General features: G+C 43.9%; 1 protein-coding gene across 2 annotated transcripts; it reads right to left on the reverse strand.

Moving 5' to 3' along the window:
- Positions 1–244: 244 nt before the first annotated feature.
- LOC143766138 (uncharacterized) lies at positions 245–16,645 on the reverse strand. 2 transcript variants are annotated; one of them, XM_077253600.1, is made up of 2 exons: positions 16,512–16,645; positions 245–2,637 (listed from the first exon to the last, which is right to left on the reverse strand). In XM_077253600.1, exon 2 carries the CDS (start codon positions 2,542–2,544, stop codon positions 1,255–1,257), a length of 1,290 nt encoding a protein of 429 aa, XP_077109715.1. In that variant the 5' UTR covers positions 2,545–2,637; positions 16,512–16,645; the 3' UTR covers positions 245–1,254. The 2 variants fall into 2 exon arrangements, with proteins under 2 accessions (XP_077109715.1, XP_077109723.1); XM_077253608.1 differs by lacking the exon at positions 16,512–16,645 and adding an exon at positions 16,251–16,498.
- Between the last annotated feature and the right edge of the window lie 245 nt (positions 16,646–16,890).

Below are 16,890 nucleotides of genomic sequence, written 5' to 3' on the forward strand. Positions count from 1 at the left end.
TTTGTATAATAATTCTTTATATATAACTTAAATTACAGGTAGTATTTATCTCCAACTTTTTGATCACATCCTCAGTATTTAAACCATCATTATATACATTGACTCTAACTAATTGATCTTGATCTCAAGTGCTTGGACGTGGCACTTTGGTGTTGTGTCCCGTTTTTAAATTTGTCTTCATCTATATTTCATTTTTTTATATTTAAGGATTCTGTAATAAAAATTATTGAGATTTATACATAGCTCAGGTGTCCATTTTATTTGGTTTTCTAACACATAAACAAAACACATTAGAGGGACATAACATTTTAATTTAGAAACATTACTTTAAGATCAGGATTAAACGCTCTTCTGGTGTGACACATCGTACAGTGGCCTGACATTGAATCAATCGGTGACATGATTCAGCAGGTCATCAAAGTTGGCAAAATACATCATCCAATCACTAAACTTTGCTGGGTGAAGATGAAGTTCATGCTTCAGGGTGGTGTCCATGGCCAAGGGGCATCCTGGCAGCCGCAATTCAGTGAATCCATGTTCGTCTTTGTCTACAATGCTCTCTCATCTCCACTCTTCTTCAGTAATATCAAGTTTCAGCTAAACATGCTGGTAGCATTTTACAAGCTGTACAAAATGGCATTATACTTTTCAATTGCTGGATACCAAAGGATTGCTCACACATTCAAGTGTGCCCTGTTGCTACTTTCTTATATATTTATATGCTTTGGTTAAATAAATGATTTGTTAAAAACAGATTGAAATGGACAGCAAAAGGGAATCTGTTCAACAAGGCATTAGGTAGATCAGTTAAAATGCTGTTCATTTGCAGTGTTTTAAATGGAGGATTTACTGGACATGTAAACAGAGCCAAAATGTGCGATTGTTTCAGTAATTCATTTGCAAATTTGCAGGTAAAAGAGCCTCTGCGCTATTAAAGCTTGCAAATATTATTATTCTGATAAGCCAATAAAGGTATCTCTCATATAACACTTTGGTCTGGACATAAAAATATTTACAAATATAAGTCATCATATTTAAATGGCTAGATAAACCCTTTACAATGAAAAATATTTTCCAGAGTCTGTTTGTGGCACCAGGAAATACAGGATGCTACCCTGTGTAGCTCTTATTTAACTGATGTAAAATTGTGAGTGGTTTTCAGGCTAGTCAGGATTGCTAAAAGTAAAACACAATTTAAAAAAAAAAAAAAAAAAGTCAGTTTATAGGTCATTTATATTTTTTTAATACCTAAAGTTAGCTTTGAAAATCCCTGTGGAATTCTTGATCATGTTCAGTCTGTGACACACTTGTAGTTTGTTGAATATTCATGCTATTTTGGTTGCCTATCTGAATATTACTTGCATTGTTTATTTGAATAACTTGTGCTGGGATTAGTTGCTGTAGCATGTTGGACAGCAATATTGATATATCCTCAGTAAAATGCTGTTGCATCGCATGAGCATTAGATATTTCTTTAACATCTTCTACATTCCTTTTTAATGCTCTTAAATGCTGTTCTCGTTGCCAGCGACCTTGCTGTCTTCTGATTATATCCCGTTTGAATGTGTTCTTCACTAGTTTCTCAAAGAGATGGGATTTCTCATTCAGTGGAATTATTGACTTAAGAGTCAAAGGTATCTTACCTAACAGTGTTTTAAACTTTGGAATAAAAGGAATGATAGTGTCTGATTTATTTGCATCTTCAATTGAGTTCATAAGAACTGTATTGGTTTGAAACTCACCCCACTTGGACAAAAAGCTAGTAGTGAGCAGAAGAACAATGTAGGCAGAATTTTCCACTGAATCTTCTAGACATTTGAGTGGACTTACTCCTGCAGTCTCAAATCCTTCACAAAATGTTGTGCCTTCTCCAATTTCAAGGTTGTTTAAAATTTCGCACACCCTCCCAGCTTCATCTTGATCTTCTGGGACATGCAGTATGACAAAGCTGAAAAACTTGGTATTTGAGAAGGCGGTTGGAGATGTTGCTACAAATTCTGGAGGCTTGAAATCTATGTTTAAAAAAGAACATGAAGGATTGTTCTCATTATGGGATGATGTTCTACAAAGGGGCTCAGTGAATGAATTTCTAGGCGAACTGGAATAAATATTAGGGTCTTCTAGAGGTGGTGACTTTTCATGTTCTTGCTCCTTAACTCGCGCATCACCTTTGTTCTCGGAAGCATGCATCTCATTCCCCATGCTCTTTATTTCAGCAAAAGTATTTGATGCTGATCCAGTGTGACTTGAGGTATGTGTAAAGTCAGGTGCATTCAAAAGAACCGAACTGCAATTTGATTCTTCATTTTGAAGGTTTGAATTCATTCTGAAAGCCTGCATGGCTGGCACGCTGCACTGACTCTTGTGCTGTTCCTGTGTTATAAAATCTCTTGTGGGGGATTGACTAATTTGCAACGGATTGGATTGAAGAGAAAGAGAAGTCATGTCTGATGATCTGACAATTGGAATCCCATTATTAGATAGGTCAGAACATAAAGTGTGGGGCTCATCATGAAAGTCTGCATTTGGATTGTTCTTCAACATGTTCGACGTTTTGGTAATTAACTTAATTAAACGTTGTTTATTTTCCGGTGCTTCCCCAAAATGCTACATCACAGGAATGCCTTACAATACAACCTAAGTAAGCAAAAGAGAAAAACAGAAAAGGTTTATGAGCCGATGTTCAGTAATACATTTTCAAAACGAGGTCAAACTGAAAAAAAAAACAACTTTTCCCACTGGAACCTTCCTGCGCTAAAATAGTACTTTTTTTTGCACATACTGGTTGTCACAACCCAGCTTTCGGGTAAACGGAACTAGGGACTCCTTCCCTGTCTCTATCACTAGGAGGCGCCCGTAGCTCACCCTATGCCCTCGGATACTGCTGAAGATGCTGGGGCCGCCACTCTTGCTTTATCTCCTGAATCAGCAATGCCCTTCTGTTCTCTTCCTCCACTCAGTGAAGAGGGGCGCTACTGTACACCACAGTACACCAACCCAACGAACAAGGCAACACAAACAAGGGTAAAATGAAAATACCAAGCATACAAATATTCACTCACATATATCAGAGGAATGCGCCAAGGAGTGGAGGACGGGAAAAAAAAGAGGAGGGAAGGGAATCATCAGACTTACAAACCACGCAACAGTCACAGATAACTCCTCCAAAACTCCTTCTCATACAATCACCTCTCCACGAAGCCATGCAGCAAATGCTAGCTTTGACATGGGTTTGAATGAGGACCCAGATTATAAAGGGGGTATGGAAGTGGCTAACCGAGCTCAGCTGAGAGCTTATACTCCCAGAGTTTCCAACATGGCCAATTAATCCCTGTTCTGCCAAAAGAAATAAACCCCATTTATTCTGGCCCCTCTCTGTTGTGGTAATCCCGTGACACAGCTCTTATTACCTACAGACCGGAGTACCGTATTCACAATAGATAAACATACAATGTTTTATTATGTTAAACATTACAATAAAGGCACAAACATAATAAAATAGATTGTTGATAGCAGATACGAGCTATAACATTCTGGCTACAACTTTGAAGCTATTCCTCTGTAGTTTTCCCTGGAAATCCTCAGATGTGCTATTATTTTTGAGTTTATAAACTTACACTTTGCTAGCTGCCCAATGTGACTGTTCCAAACATTAATTCTATCTTTACTAGATATGTATATATTTGTGTGTATACAGTGGGGGAAATAAGTATTTGATGCACTGCTGATTTTGCATGTTTCCCCAACTACAAAGAATGGAGAGGTCTGTAATTTTTATTGTAGGTACACTTCAACTGTGAGAGAATCTAAAAATAAAAAACAGAAAATCACATTGTATGATTTTTAAATAATTAAACAGCATGTTATTGCATGAAGCATTTGATCACCTACCAACTAGCAAGAATTTTGGCTCTAACAGAAGTGTTAGTTTTTCTTTAAGAAGCCCTCCTACTCTGCACTCATAACCTGTATTAACTGCACCTGTTAAAACTTGTTAACTGTATAAAAGACACCTATCCACACACTTAATCAATCATACTCCAACCTCTCCACCATGGCTAAGAAAAAAGAGCTACCTAAGAATACCAGGGACAAAATTATAGACCTGCACAAGGCTAGGATGGTCTATAGGACAATACTCAAGCAGTTTGGTGAGAAGGTTAACAACTGTAGGAGCAATTGTTAGACAATGGAAGAAACACAAGATGGCTATCAATCGTCCTTGGTCTGGGGCTCCATGCAAGTTCTCGACTCGTGGGGGAAGGATAATTCTGAGAAAAGTCAGGAATCAGCATAGAACTACACAGGAGGACCTGGTTAATAACCTGAAGAGAGCTGGCAACAGTGTCAAACATTACCGTTAGTAACACACTATGCCGTCATGGATTAAAATCCTGCAGAGCACGCAAGGTCTCCCTGCTCATGCCAGCACATGTCCAGACCCGTTTGAAGTTCGCCAATGACCATCGGGATGATCTACAAGGATGATTACAACCTCAAGAACACTGTCCCAATCATCAAGCATGGTGAGCGAAACATCATACCTTGGGGGTGGTTTTCTGCAAAGGAGACAGGACAACTGCACCGTATTAACCCCTTCCCGACCTTTGACGCAGCGTATGCGTCATGAAAACCAGTGCCAATCCGACCTGTGACGCAGCATATGCGTCATGGTCAAATCGCGTCCCTGCAGGCCGGGTGAAAGGGTTAACTCCAATTTCACCCGACATGCAGGGACAGGGGGAGTGGTATTACAGCCCAGGGGGGGGGGGGGGGGGGGGGGTGTTATGATCCCAATGGCAGAGGATCTCTGATATTCCGGCAAGATAGCAAAAATATAAATACTGCTCTAGGGAGGTGGAAACTGGGCTAACCGCATACCTGATCCTGACACAAACAACTAAAAGTAGCCGGTGAACGTGCCTACGTTGGTTCTAGACGTCTCGAGCCAGCCGGAAAACTGTCTACCCCTAAAGGGAAAAAATAAGACCTCGCTTGCCTCCAGAGAAATTGAACCCCAAAGATATAGAAAGCCCCCAACAAATAATAACGGTGAGGCAAGAGGAAAACACAAACGTAGAGATGAACTAGATTCAGCAAAGTGAGGCCCAATAGTCTAGATAGCAGAAAATAGATAGTGGACTATGCGGTTAGCAGAAAACCCTACAAAACATCCACGCTGAACATTCAAGAACCCCCACATCGACTGACGGTGTGGAGGGAGAATATCAGCCCCCTAGAGCTTCCAGCGAGTCAAAAATCAAATGTAAAGCAAGCTGGACAAAAACACTGAATAATGCAAACGATCCAAATTGTACAAAACAGACTTAGCTTTTCTTGCATGAGGCAGACTGAAAGGAATCCGGAGACCAAATAGGTCTGGATACAACGATGCCAGGCAAGAGACTGAGTCCAGAGGAGACTCAAATAGGAAACACCCGCTGCTTAACGACACAGCTGGAGCTCAGGCCTGCAACAAGACATAACTAACACAATACCGTTAGTGACCACCAGAGGGAGCCCAGAAACACAGTTCACAACAGTACCCCCCCCCTTGAGGAGGGGTCACCGAACCCTCACCAAGACCCCCAGGGCGATCAGGATGAGCAGCGTGAAAGGCATGAACCAAATCAGTCGCATGAACATCAGAGGCGACAACCCAGGAATTATCCTCCTGACCATAGCCTTTCCACTTAACTAAATACTGGAGTTTCCGTCTAGAGATACGAGAATCCATAATCTTCTCCACCACATACTCCAACTCGCCCTCAACCAAAACCGGGGCAGGAGGCTCAACAGCAGGAACCATAGGCACCACGTACCGCCACAACAAGGACCTATGGAACACATTATGAATAGCAAAAGACGCTGGAAGGTCCAAGCGAAAAGACACCGGGTTAAGGATTTCCAAAATCTTATAAGGACCGATAAAGCGAGGCTTGAACTTAGGAGAGGAGACTTTCAAAGGAACATGCCGAGAAGACAACCAAACCAAATCCCTAACACGAAGTCGGGGACCCACACCGCGGCGGCGGTTGGCAAACCGCTGGGCCTTGTCTTGTGACAATTTCAAATTGTCCACCACATGGTTCCAAATCCGCTGCAACCTATCCACCACAGAATCAACCCCAGGACAGTCAGAAGGTTCAACCTGACCCGAGGAGAAACGAGGATGAAAACCAGAGTTGCAGAAAAAGGGTGAAACCAAGGTGGCAGAACTAGCCCGATTATTAAGGGCAAACTCGGCCAGTGGCAAAAAGGTAACCCAGTCGTCCTGATCAGCAGAAACAAAACATCTCAAATAAGTCTCCAACGTCTGATTAGTTCGCTCGGTCTGGCCATTAGTCTGAGGATGAAAAGCCGACGAAAAAGACAAATCAATACCCATCTTAGCACAAAAGGATCGCCAGAATCTGGACACAAACTGAGATCCTCTGTCAGATACAATATTCTCAGGGATGCCATGCAAACGAACCACATTCTGAAAGAACAAAGGAACCAAATCAGAGGAGGAAGGCAACTTAGGCAAGGGCACCAAATGGACCATTTTAGAAAAACGATCGCACACCACCCAGATGACAGACATCTTCCGAGACACCGGAAGATCCGAAATGAAATCCATGGAAATGTGCGTCCAAGGCCTCTTCGGGATAGGCAAGGGCAAAAGCAACCCGCTGGCACGAGAACAGAAAGGCTTAGCCCGAGCACAAATCCCACAGGACTGCACAAAAGAACGCACATCCCGCGACAAGGAAGGCCACCAAAAGGACCTGGCCACCAAATCTCTGGTACCGAAAATCCCAGGATGTCCCGCCAACACCGAAGAATGAACCTCAGAAATAACTCTGTTGGTCCATCCATCAGGGACAAACAATCTCTCTGGTGGACAACGATCAGGCCTATCAGCCTGAAATTTTTGCAGCCCTCGTCGCAAATCTGGGGAAATAGCAGACAAAATTACTCCCTCTCTGAGAATACCAGCCGGCTCAGAGACTCCCGGAGAATCAGGCACAAAACTCCTAGAAAGTGCATCAGCCTTCACGTTCTTCGAACCAGGCAGGTACGAGACCACAAAGTCAAAACGGGAGAAAAACAACGACCAACGGGCCTGTCTAGGATTCAGGCGCTTGGCAGACTCGAGGTAAATCAGATTTTTATGATCAGTCAAGACCACCACACGATGTCTAGCTCCCTCGAGCCAATGTCGCCACTCCTCAAATGCCCATTTCATGGCCAACAACTCCCGATTACCAACATCGAAGTTCCGCTCAGCAGGCAAAAATTTCCTTGAAAAGAAGGCGCATGGCTTCATCACGGAGCCATCAGAACTTTTTTGCGACAAAACAGCCCCTGCACCAATTTCAGAAGCATCAACTTCAACCTGGAAGGGAAGAGAGACATCCGGCTGGCACAAGACTGGCGCTGAAGTAAACCGACGCTTCAGCTCCCGAAAGGCCTCCACGGCCGCAGGAGACCAATTCGCAACATCAGAACCCTTCTTGGTCATATCCGTCAAAGGTTTAACCACGCTGGAGAAATTAGCGATAAAACGACGGTAAAAATTAGCAAAGCCCAAGAACTTCTGCAGGCTCTTAACAGACGTGGGCTGAGTCCAGTCATGAATGGCACGGACCTTAACTGGGTCCATCTCCACAGTAGAAGGGGAAAAAATAAAACCAAAAAAAGAAACCTTCTGTACCCCAAAGATACATTTTGAGCCCTTCACAAATAGAGCATTCTCCCGCAAAACCTGAAACACCATCCTGACCTGGTTCACATGGGACTCCCAATCATCAGAAAAAAACAAAATATCATCCAGATAAATAATCATAAATTTATCCAGATATTTCCGGAAGATGTCATGCATGAAGGACTGAAACACAGAAGGAGCATTAGATAATCCGAAAGGCATCACCAGGTACTCAAAATGACCCTCAGGCGTATTAAATGCCGTTTTCCATTCATCTCCCTGCTTTATGCGCACAAGGTTATACGCACCACGAAGATCTATCTTGGTGAACCAACTGGATCTCTTAATCCGAGCAAACAAATCAGACAACAATGGCAAAGGATACTGAAATTTAACAGTGATCTTATTCAGAAGACGATAATCAATACAAGGTCTCAGAGACCCGTCTTTCTTGCCCACAAAAAAGAATCCTGCACCAAGAGGGGACGAGGATGGGCGAATATGTCCCTTCTCCAAAGACTCCTTTATATAACTCCGCATCGCGGCATGCTCTGGCACAGATAAATTAAAGAGTCGTCCCTTAGGAAACTTACTACCAGGAATCAAATCTATAGCACAATCACAGTCCCTATGAGGAGGAAGGGCACTGGACCTGGCCTCATTAAATACATCCTGAAAGTCTGACAAAAACTCAGGGATCTCAGAAGGAGTAGAAGAAGCAATAGACACCAATGGAGAATCGCCATGAATCCCCTGACACCCCCAACTAGACACAGTCATAGCTTTCCAATCTAAAACTGGATTATGGGCCTGTAACCATGGCAGACCCAAAACGACAACATCATGCATTTTATGCAGTACCAAAAAACGAATCACCTCCTGATGTACAGGAGTCATGCACATGGTCACCTGCGTCCAATACTGAGGTCCATTCTCAGCCAATGGTGTAGAATCAATTCCTCTAAGAGGAATAGGATTCTCCAAAGGCTCCAGGACAAAACCGCAGCGCTTGGCAAACGACAAATCCATCAGACTTAAAGCAGCACCAGAATCCACAAAAGCCATAACTGAGTAAGAAGATAATGAACAAATTAAAGTCACAGACAAAATAAACTTAGGCTGAAAAGTACCAATGGCGACAGGATTAACTTTTTTCTTTAAACGTTTAGAGCATGCTGAGATAACATGTGTTGAATCAACACAGTAGAAACACAACCCATTTTGACGTCTATGATTTTGTCGCTCGGCTCTGGTCAGAATTCTGTCACATTGCATAGAATCAGGTGACCGTTCAGACAGCACCGCCAAAGGATTATCAGATTTGCGCTCCCGCAAACGTCGATCAATTTGAATGGCTAGAGCCATTGAATCATTTAGACCTGTAGGGATAGGAAACCTCACCATCACATCTTTAATGGCTTCAGAAAGACCATTTCTGAAATTTGCGGCCAGTGCACACTCATTCCATTGAGTAAGCACGGACCATTTCCGAAATTTTTGGCAATATACCTCAGCTTCGTCCTGACCCTGAGAGATAACCAGCAACATTTTTTCAGCCTGATTTTCAAGATTAGGCTCCTCATAAAGCAAACCAAGTGCCAGAAAAAACGCATCAACATTCACCAATGCAGGATCTCCTGGCGCCAGAGAGAAGGCCCAATCCTGAGGGTCGCCGCGCAAGAAGGAAATAACAATCTTAACTATCTGAGCGGAATCACCAGAGGAACGAGGTTTCAGAGGCAGAAACAATTTACAATTATTCCTAAAATTCAGGAATTTAGATCTATCTCCAAAAAACGGCTCAGGAATAGATATTTTTGGTTCAGACATAGGGCTATGGATAACAAAATCCTGAATGCTTTGCACCCTAGCAGCAAGCTGATCCACACTAGAAGTCAAAGTCTGGACATTCATATCTGCAGCAGAGTTTCAGCCACTCAGAGAAAAAGGATGGAAGAAGCTAGGCAAACTGCAGCAAAAAAAAAACAACAACAACAAAAAAAAACTCAGAACTTCTTTTTAATCCCGCTTGTGCGATGCATTAAACATTTTCTTTTGGCCTGGCATTCTGTTATGATCCCAATGGCAGAGGATCTCTGATATTCCGGCAAGATAGCAAAAATATAAAAACTGCTCTAGGGAGGTGGAAACTGGGCTAACCGCATACCTGATCCTGACACAAACAACTAAAAGTAGCCGGTGAACGTGCCTACGTTGGTTCTAGACGTCTCGAGCCAGCCGGAGAACTGACTACCCCTAAAGGGAAAAAATAAGACCTCGCTTGCCTCCAGAGAAATTGAACCCCAAAGATATAGAAAGCCCCCAACAAATAATAACGGTGAGGCAAGAGGAAAACACAAACGTAGAGATGAACTAGATTCAGCAAAGTGAGGCCCAATAGTCTAGATAGCAGAAAATAGATAGTGGACTATGCGGTTAGCAGAAAACCCTACAAAACATCCACGCTGAACATTCAAGAACCCCCACATCGACTGACGGTGTGGAGGGAGAATATCAGCCCCCTAGAGCTCCCAGCGAGTCAAAAATCAAATGTAAAGCAAGCTGGACAAAAACACTGAATAATGCAAACGATCCAAATTGTACAAAACAGACTTAGCTTTTCTTGCATGAGGCAGACTGAAAGGAATCCGGAGGAGACCAAATAGGTCTGGATACAACGATGCCAGGCAAGAGACTGAGTCCAGAGGAGACTCAAATAGGAAACACCCGCTGCTTAACGACACAGCTGGAGCTCAGGCCTGCAACAAGACATACCTAACACAATACCGTTAGTGACCACCAGAGGGAGCCCAGAAACACAGTTCACAACAGGGGTGGCTTCGCCCCCCCCCCCCCTGGCTACGATCGCTGATTGGCTGTTGAAAGTGAAACAGTCAATCAGAGCAATCTGTAATATTTCACCTATGAAAATTGGTGAAATAATACAATCCAGCCATGGCCGATGCTGCAATAGCATCGGCCAAGGCTGGAGACCTCGAACTGGCCCCCCCACGACTGACGGCGGCGATCTGCAGCTGCCGTCAGTGCTCCCTACACCTCCGTCCTGTCCTAAGCGCCTTCCTCTCCCCTCCGCCCCTCCACCGTCCTTCCCTCCGCCCCCCCCCGCGTCCGATCACCCCCCCCCCCATACTTACCTAGTCCCGGTGTCCCTCCCTGTGTCCTCGGTCTTCTCGCATGGGCGCTGCCATCTTGGAAAATGGCGGGCGCATGCGCAGTGCGCCCGCCGAATCTGCCAGCCGGCAGATTCGTTTCCTGTACATTTTGATCACTGTGATAAGTTCTATCACAGCGATCAAAATAAAAAAAATAGTAAATAAACCCCCCTTTATCACCCCCATAGGTAGGGACAATAATAAAGTACAGAAAATATATATATTTTTTGTTTTTCCATTAGGGTTAGGGTTAGGGTTGCACTTAGGGCTAGGGTTGCACTTTGGGCTAGGGTTGCACTTTGGGCTAGGGTTGCACTTTGGGCTAGGGTTGCACTTTGGGCTAGGGTTGCACTTAGGGCTAGGGTTAGAATTAGGGTTAGAATTAGGGCTAGGGTTGGAATTAGGGTTAGAATTTGCGGATTTGGCTACGGATCTGCAGCGGATTGGTCGCTGCGGATTCGTAGCAGTTTTCCATCACGTTTACAGTACCACGTAAACCTATGGAAAACCAAATCTGCTGTGCCCATGGTGCGGAAAATACAGCGCGGAAACGCTGCGTTGTACTTTCCGCAGCATGTCAATTCTTTGTGCGGATTCCGCAGCGTTTTACACCCGCTCCATAATAGGAATCCGCAGGTGAAATGAACACAAAAAACACTGGAAATCCGCGATAAATCCGTAGGTAAAGCGCAGTGCGTTTTACCTGCAGATTTTTCAAAAACGGTGCCGAAAAATCCGCACACAAATCTGCAACGTGGGCACATAGCCTTAGGGTTGGAATTAGAGTTAGGGTTGGAATTAGGGTTAAGACTAGGGTTAGGGGTGTGTTGTGGTTAGGGTTGGGATTAGGGGTGTGTTGGGGTTAGTGTTTGAGTTAGAATTGAGGGGTTTCCACTGTTTAGGCACATCAGGGGGTCTCCAAACGCGACATGGCGCCACCATTGATTCCAGCCAATCTTGTGTTGAAAAAGTCAAATGTTGCTCTCTCCCTTCCAAGCCCGGACGTGTGCCCAAACAGTGGTTTACCCCCACATATGGGGTACCAGCGTACTCAGGAGAAACTGGACAACAACTTTTGGGGTCCAATTTCTCCTGTAACTCTTGGGAAAATAAAAAATTGCGGGCTAAAATATTATTTTTGAGGAAAGAAAAATTATTTTTTATTTTCACGGCTCTGCGTTATAAACTTCTGTGAAGCACTTGGGGGTTCAAAGTGCTCACCACACATCTAGATAAGTTCCTTCGGGGGTCTAGTTTCTAAAAGGGTCACTTGTGGGGGGGGGTTTCTACTGTTTAGGCACATCAGGGGCTCTGCAAACGCAACGTGACGCCCGCAGAGCATTCCATCAAAGTCTGCATTTCAAAACGTCACTACTTCCCTTCCGAGCCCCGACGTGTGCCCAAACAGTGGTTTACCCCCACATATGGGGTATTAGCGTACTCAGGACAAACTGGACAACAACATTTGGGGTCCAATTTCTCCTGTTACCCTTGGGAAAATAAAAAATTCCGGGCTAAAAAATCATTTTTGAGGAAAAGAATTATTTTTTATTTTCACGGCTCTGCGTTATAAACTTCTGTGAAGCACCTGGGGGTTTAAAGTGCTCACTATGCATCTAGATAAGTTCCTTGGGAGGTCTAGTTTCCAAAATGGGGTCACAAGTGGGGAAGCTCCAATGTTTAGGCACACAGGGGCTCTCCAAACGCGACATGGTGTCCGCTAACGATTGGAGCTAATTTTCCATTCAAAAAGTCAAATGGCGCGCCTTCCCTTCCGAGCCTTGCCGTGCGCCCAAACAGTGGTTTACCCCCACATATGAGGTATCGGCGTACTCAGGAGAAATTGCCCAACAAATTTTAGGATCCATTTTATCCTGTTGCCTATGTGAAAATGAAAAAATTGAGGCTAAAAGAATTTTGTGAAAAAAAAGTATTTTTTCATTTTTACGGATCAATTTGTGAAGCACCTGAGGGTTTAAAGTGCTCACTATGCATCTAGATAAGTTCCTTGGGGGGTCTAGTTTCCAAAATGGGGTCACTTGTGGGGGAGCTCCAATGTTTAGGCACACAGGGGCTCTCCAAACGCGACATGGTGTCCGCTAAAGATTGGAGCCAATTTTTCATTCAAAAAGTCAAATGGCGCTCCTTCCCTTCCGAACCCTGCCGTGCGTCCAATCAGTGGTTTACCCCCAAAGTGTACCTAACCTACGTTTGGCCTGCCTAATATATAGGTGCATGTCCCCAGAAGAATGAGGAGGGCATAATGTACTGGTCACTACAATGTACTGGTCACTACAATGTACTGGGCACTACAAATGCAGTTTACATTTTTCACTCAGCAAAAACCACTGCTTCTTGTTTCTGGAAAATTGTCACTACACCTTGAAAACCTACAAAAATTGAGCAGAAAAAAAATCTAAGAAAAATAATAATATGCTGAGACGCACTATTAATAAACATAATACCAACACAAGAATTAATGCAATAATGTCTCAAAATATACATTTTTATTGATACTTAAATAAAATGACTAAATACAAAAACAGAGTATTCCTAAAAAGAAAGACCGGTAAACACATAATATGCAAAGGAAACACATGGCAGTTAGTAGACATAAGTAAGTGCCCAAATCCCCTAGTCTATCTACTGCCATGTATTTCCTTTGCATACTGTGTATGTACTGGTCTGTCTTTTTTAGGAATACTCTGTTTTTATATTCAGTCATTTTATCTAAGTATCAATAAAGAAGTATATTTTATCATCACTATCACAATGCTATATGGAGCGTCTATGGGCCATAAAGAACTGCATGGAGCAATATATGGGGAATCTATCGGGCCAGAACTGCATGGAGCATTATATGGAGCATCTATGGGGCCATAACTGCATGGAGCATTATATGGGGCATCTATGGGGCCATACAGAACTGCATGGAGCATTATATGGGGCAATATATGGGGCATGGGGCCATAAAGATGTGCATGGAGCATTATATGGAGCATTATATGGGGCCATAAAGAACTGCATTGAGCATTATATGGGGCCATAAAGAACTGCATGGAGCATTATATGGGGCATCTATGGGGCCATAAAGAACTGCATGGAGCATTATATGGGGCATCTATGGGGCCATAAAGAACTGCATGGATCATTATATGGGGCCATAAAGAAGTGCATGGAGCATTATATGGGGCATCTATGGGGCCATAAAGAACGGCATGGAGCATTATATGGGGCATCTATGGGGCCATAAAGAACTGCATGGAGCATTATATGGGGCCATAAAGAACTGCATGGAGCATTATATGGGGCCATAAGGAACTGCGTGGGGCATTTATGGGGCTATAAAGAACTGCATGGAGCATTATATGGGGCATCTATGGGGCCATAAAGAACTGAATGGAGCATTATATGGGGCATCTTATGAGGCCATAAAGAACTGCATGGAGCATTATATGGGGCATATTTGTATATGGATCATCTTATGGGGCCATAATGAACTGTATGGAGCATTATATTGGGCCTATTTTGTATGGAGCATCTTATGGGGCCATAATGAACTGTATGGAGCATTATATGGGGCTCTTGATTCAATATGGATATTCAAAAACACTTAACCTACTGATATCTCAATTAATTTTACTTTTATTGGTATCTATTTTTATTTTTGACATTTACCGATAGCTGCTGCATTTTCCACCCTAGGCTTATACTCGAGTCAGTAAGTTTTCCCAGGTTTTGTTGCAAAATTAGGGGGGTCGGCTTATACTCGGGTTGGCTTATACTGGAGTATATACGGTAAGTTCCTTCGGGGGTCTAGTTTCCAACATGGGGTCACTTGTGGGAGGTTTCTACTGTTTAGGAACATCAGAGGCTCTGCAAACGCAATGTGATACCTGTAGACCATTCCATCTAAGTCTGCATTCCAAATGGCGCTCCTTCTCTTCCAAGCTCTGCGGTGCGCCCAAACAGTGGTTCCCCCGCACATATGGGATATCAGCGTACTCAGGACAAATTGTACAACAACTTTTGTGGTCCAATTTCTCCTGTTACCCTTAAGAAAATAAAAAAATTGGGAGCGAAATATCATTTTTGTGAAAAAAATTATTTTTTTTTATGGCTCTGCATTATAAACTTCTGTGAAGCACTTGGTGGGTCAAAGTGCTCACCGCTCATCTAGATAAGTTCCTTAGGGGGTCTACTTTCCAAAATGGTGTCACTTGTGGGGGGTTTTATTGTTTAGGCACATCAGGGGCTCTCCAAACGCAACATGGCGTCCTATCTCAATTCCAGTCAATTTTGCATTGAAAAGTCAAACGGCGCTCCTTCCCTTCCGAGCTCTGCCATGCGTCCAAACAGTGGATTACCCCCACATATGGGGTATCAGCGTACTCAGGACAAATTGGACAACAACTTTTAGGGTCCAATTTCTCCTGTTACCCTTGGTAAAATAAAAAAAAAATTGGAGCTGAAGTAAATTTTTTGTGAAAACAAGTTAAATGTTCAATTTTTTTTTAAACATTCCAAAAATTCCTGTGAAACACCTAAAGGGTTAATAAACTTCGTGAATGTGGTTTTGAGCACCTTGAGGGGTGCAGTTTTTAGAATGGTGTCACACTTCATTATTTTCTATCATATAGACCCCTCAAAGTGACTTCAAATGTGATGTGGTCCCTAAAAACTATTGGTGTTGTAAAAATGAGAAATTGCTGGTCAACTTTTAACCCTTATAACTCCCTAACTAAAAAAAAATTTGTTCCAAAATTGTGCTGATGTAAAGTAGACATGTGGGAAATGTTACTTATTAAGTATTTTCTGTGACATATGTCTGTGATTTAAGGGCATGAAAATTCAAAGTTGGAAAATTGTGAGATTTTCAAAATTTTCACCAAATTTCTGTTTTTTCACAAATAAACACAGGTAATATCAAAGAAATGTTACCACTATCATGAAGTACAATATGTCTCGAGAAAATGTCAGAATCACCGGGATCCGTTGAAGCGTTCCAGAGTTATAACCTCTTAAAGGGACAGTGGGCAGAATTGTAAAAATTGGCCCGGTCATTAACGTGCAAACCACCCTCGGGGTTAAAGTGCACTGGGTGTAACAGAGCACATCCCAGGCCTCTCCCTACCTTAGCACCAGCCTCTTTAGCTTGACTGATAGCCCAGAGTCTGTGCGTGCCACCAGGCAAGGAAATGTGACAATGGGGCTGGCAATCAGGTGAAAGAGACTGGTGCTGGGCGGGAAACAACCTCCGGAGGCGGCGGCTGGGGAAGTGCTCTGTCACGCCTGAGCACTTAACGCATCATTTGCATATGCTAGAAGCTCCAGCCTATATAACGGTGTGGCGGGAGTTAGCCCACCGGTGGGGAGGGGGCTATTACCGAGCTTCCCAACGTCACAGCCACTACAGTGTAAGCCACCCGCATCCCTGCACTCCAGAAGCCCTACAGAGAGTAGCTGCTTCCCAGTGCTCTCTGTGGTGGAGACACTGCAAGTCCTCTAACATGGCGTCCGAGGCGGAAGTGGAGCAGCAGTCCGCCCCAGGACCGCACTGACCCCAGCAGCCAGGACGCTACGTCCATGCGCACGTCTCCCCAATCCCCCTCCTTACATCGCTGATACACAAACGGACAAATCCTTACTTCAAATGGGACGGGAGCGCAGAGGGGACGGAGGCGGCGAGCACGCTGGGTGTCACTGCAGTCACGTGACCGGGCGGGCACGCTCCGAGTCCGGTCACGTGACAGTGCAGGGCTCTGTGGTAGCGTCACGTGAGCAGGGCGCGAGTTCCCCTCCTGACAGACGGCCTGTGTTAGCACATAGTAGTACGGTTCTCAGGGAGGCAGGCGTTTCCTCATACGCGCTAGTGCGGTTCGCTGCAGCGTCCATGTGCCTGGGACTCTGGAAGTCCCAGTACAGTAGGCAGAACGTGGCCTTTTCCCTCCATTCCTTAGCACTCTTCCTATAGCACGTTAGAGACGAGGCTGAAGTTGGTTTCTTATTCGTTAGTTTCTCAATTTT

Source organism: Ranitomeya variabilis, chromosome 1 (genome assembly GCF_051348905.1).
Source record: "Ranitomeya variabilis isolate aRanVar5 chromosome 1, aRanVar5.hap1, whole genome shotgun sequence".
Taxonomy (NCBI): Eukaryota; Metazoa; Chordata; class Amphibia; order Anura; family Dendrobatidae; genus Ranitomeya; species Ranitomeya variabilis.

Excerpts from the sequence above, each read along its gene's own strand:
- LOC143766138 (XM_077253600.1), bottom strand. The coding sequence starts at position 2,544 with ATGTTGAAGAACAATCCAAATGCAGACTTTCATGATGAGCCCCACACT.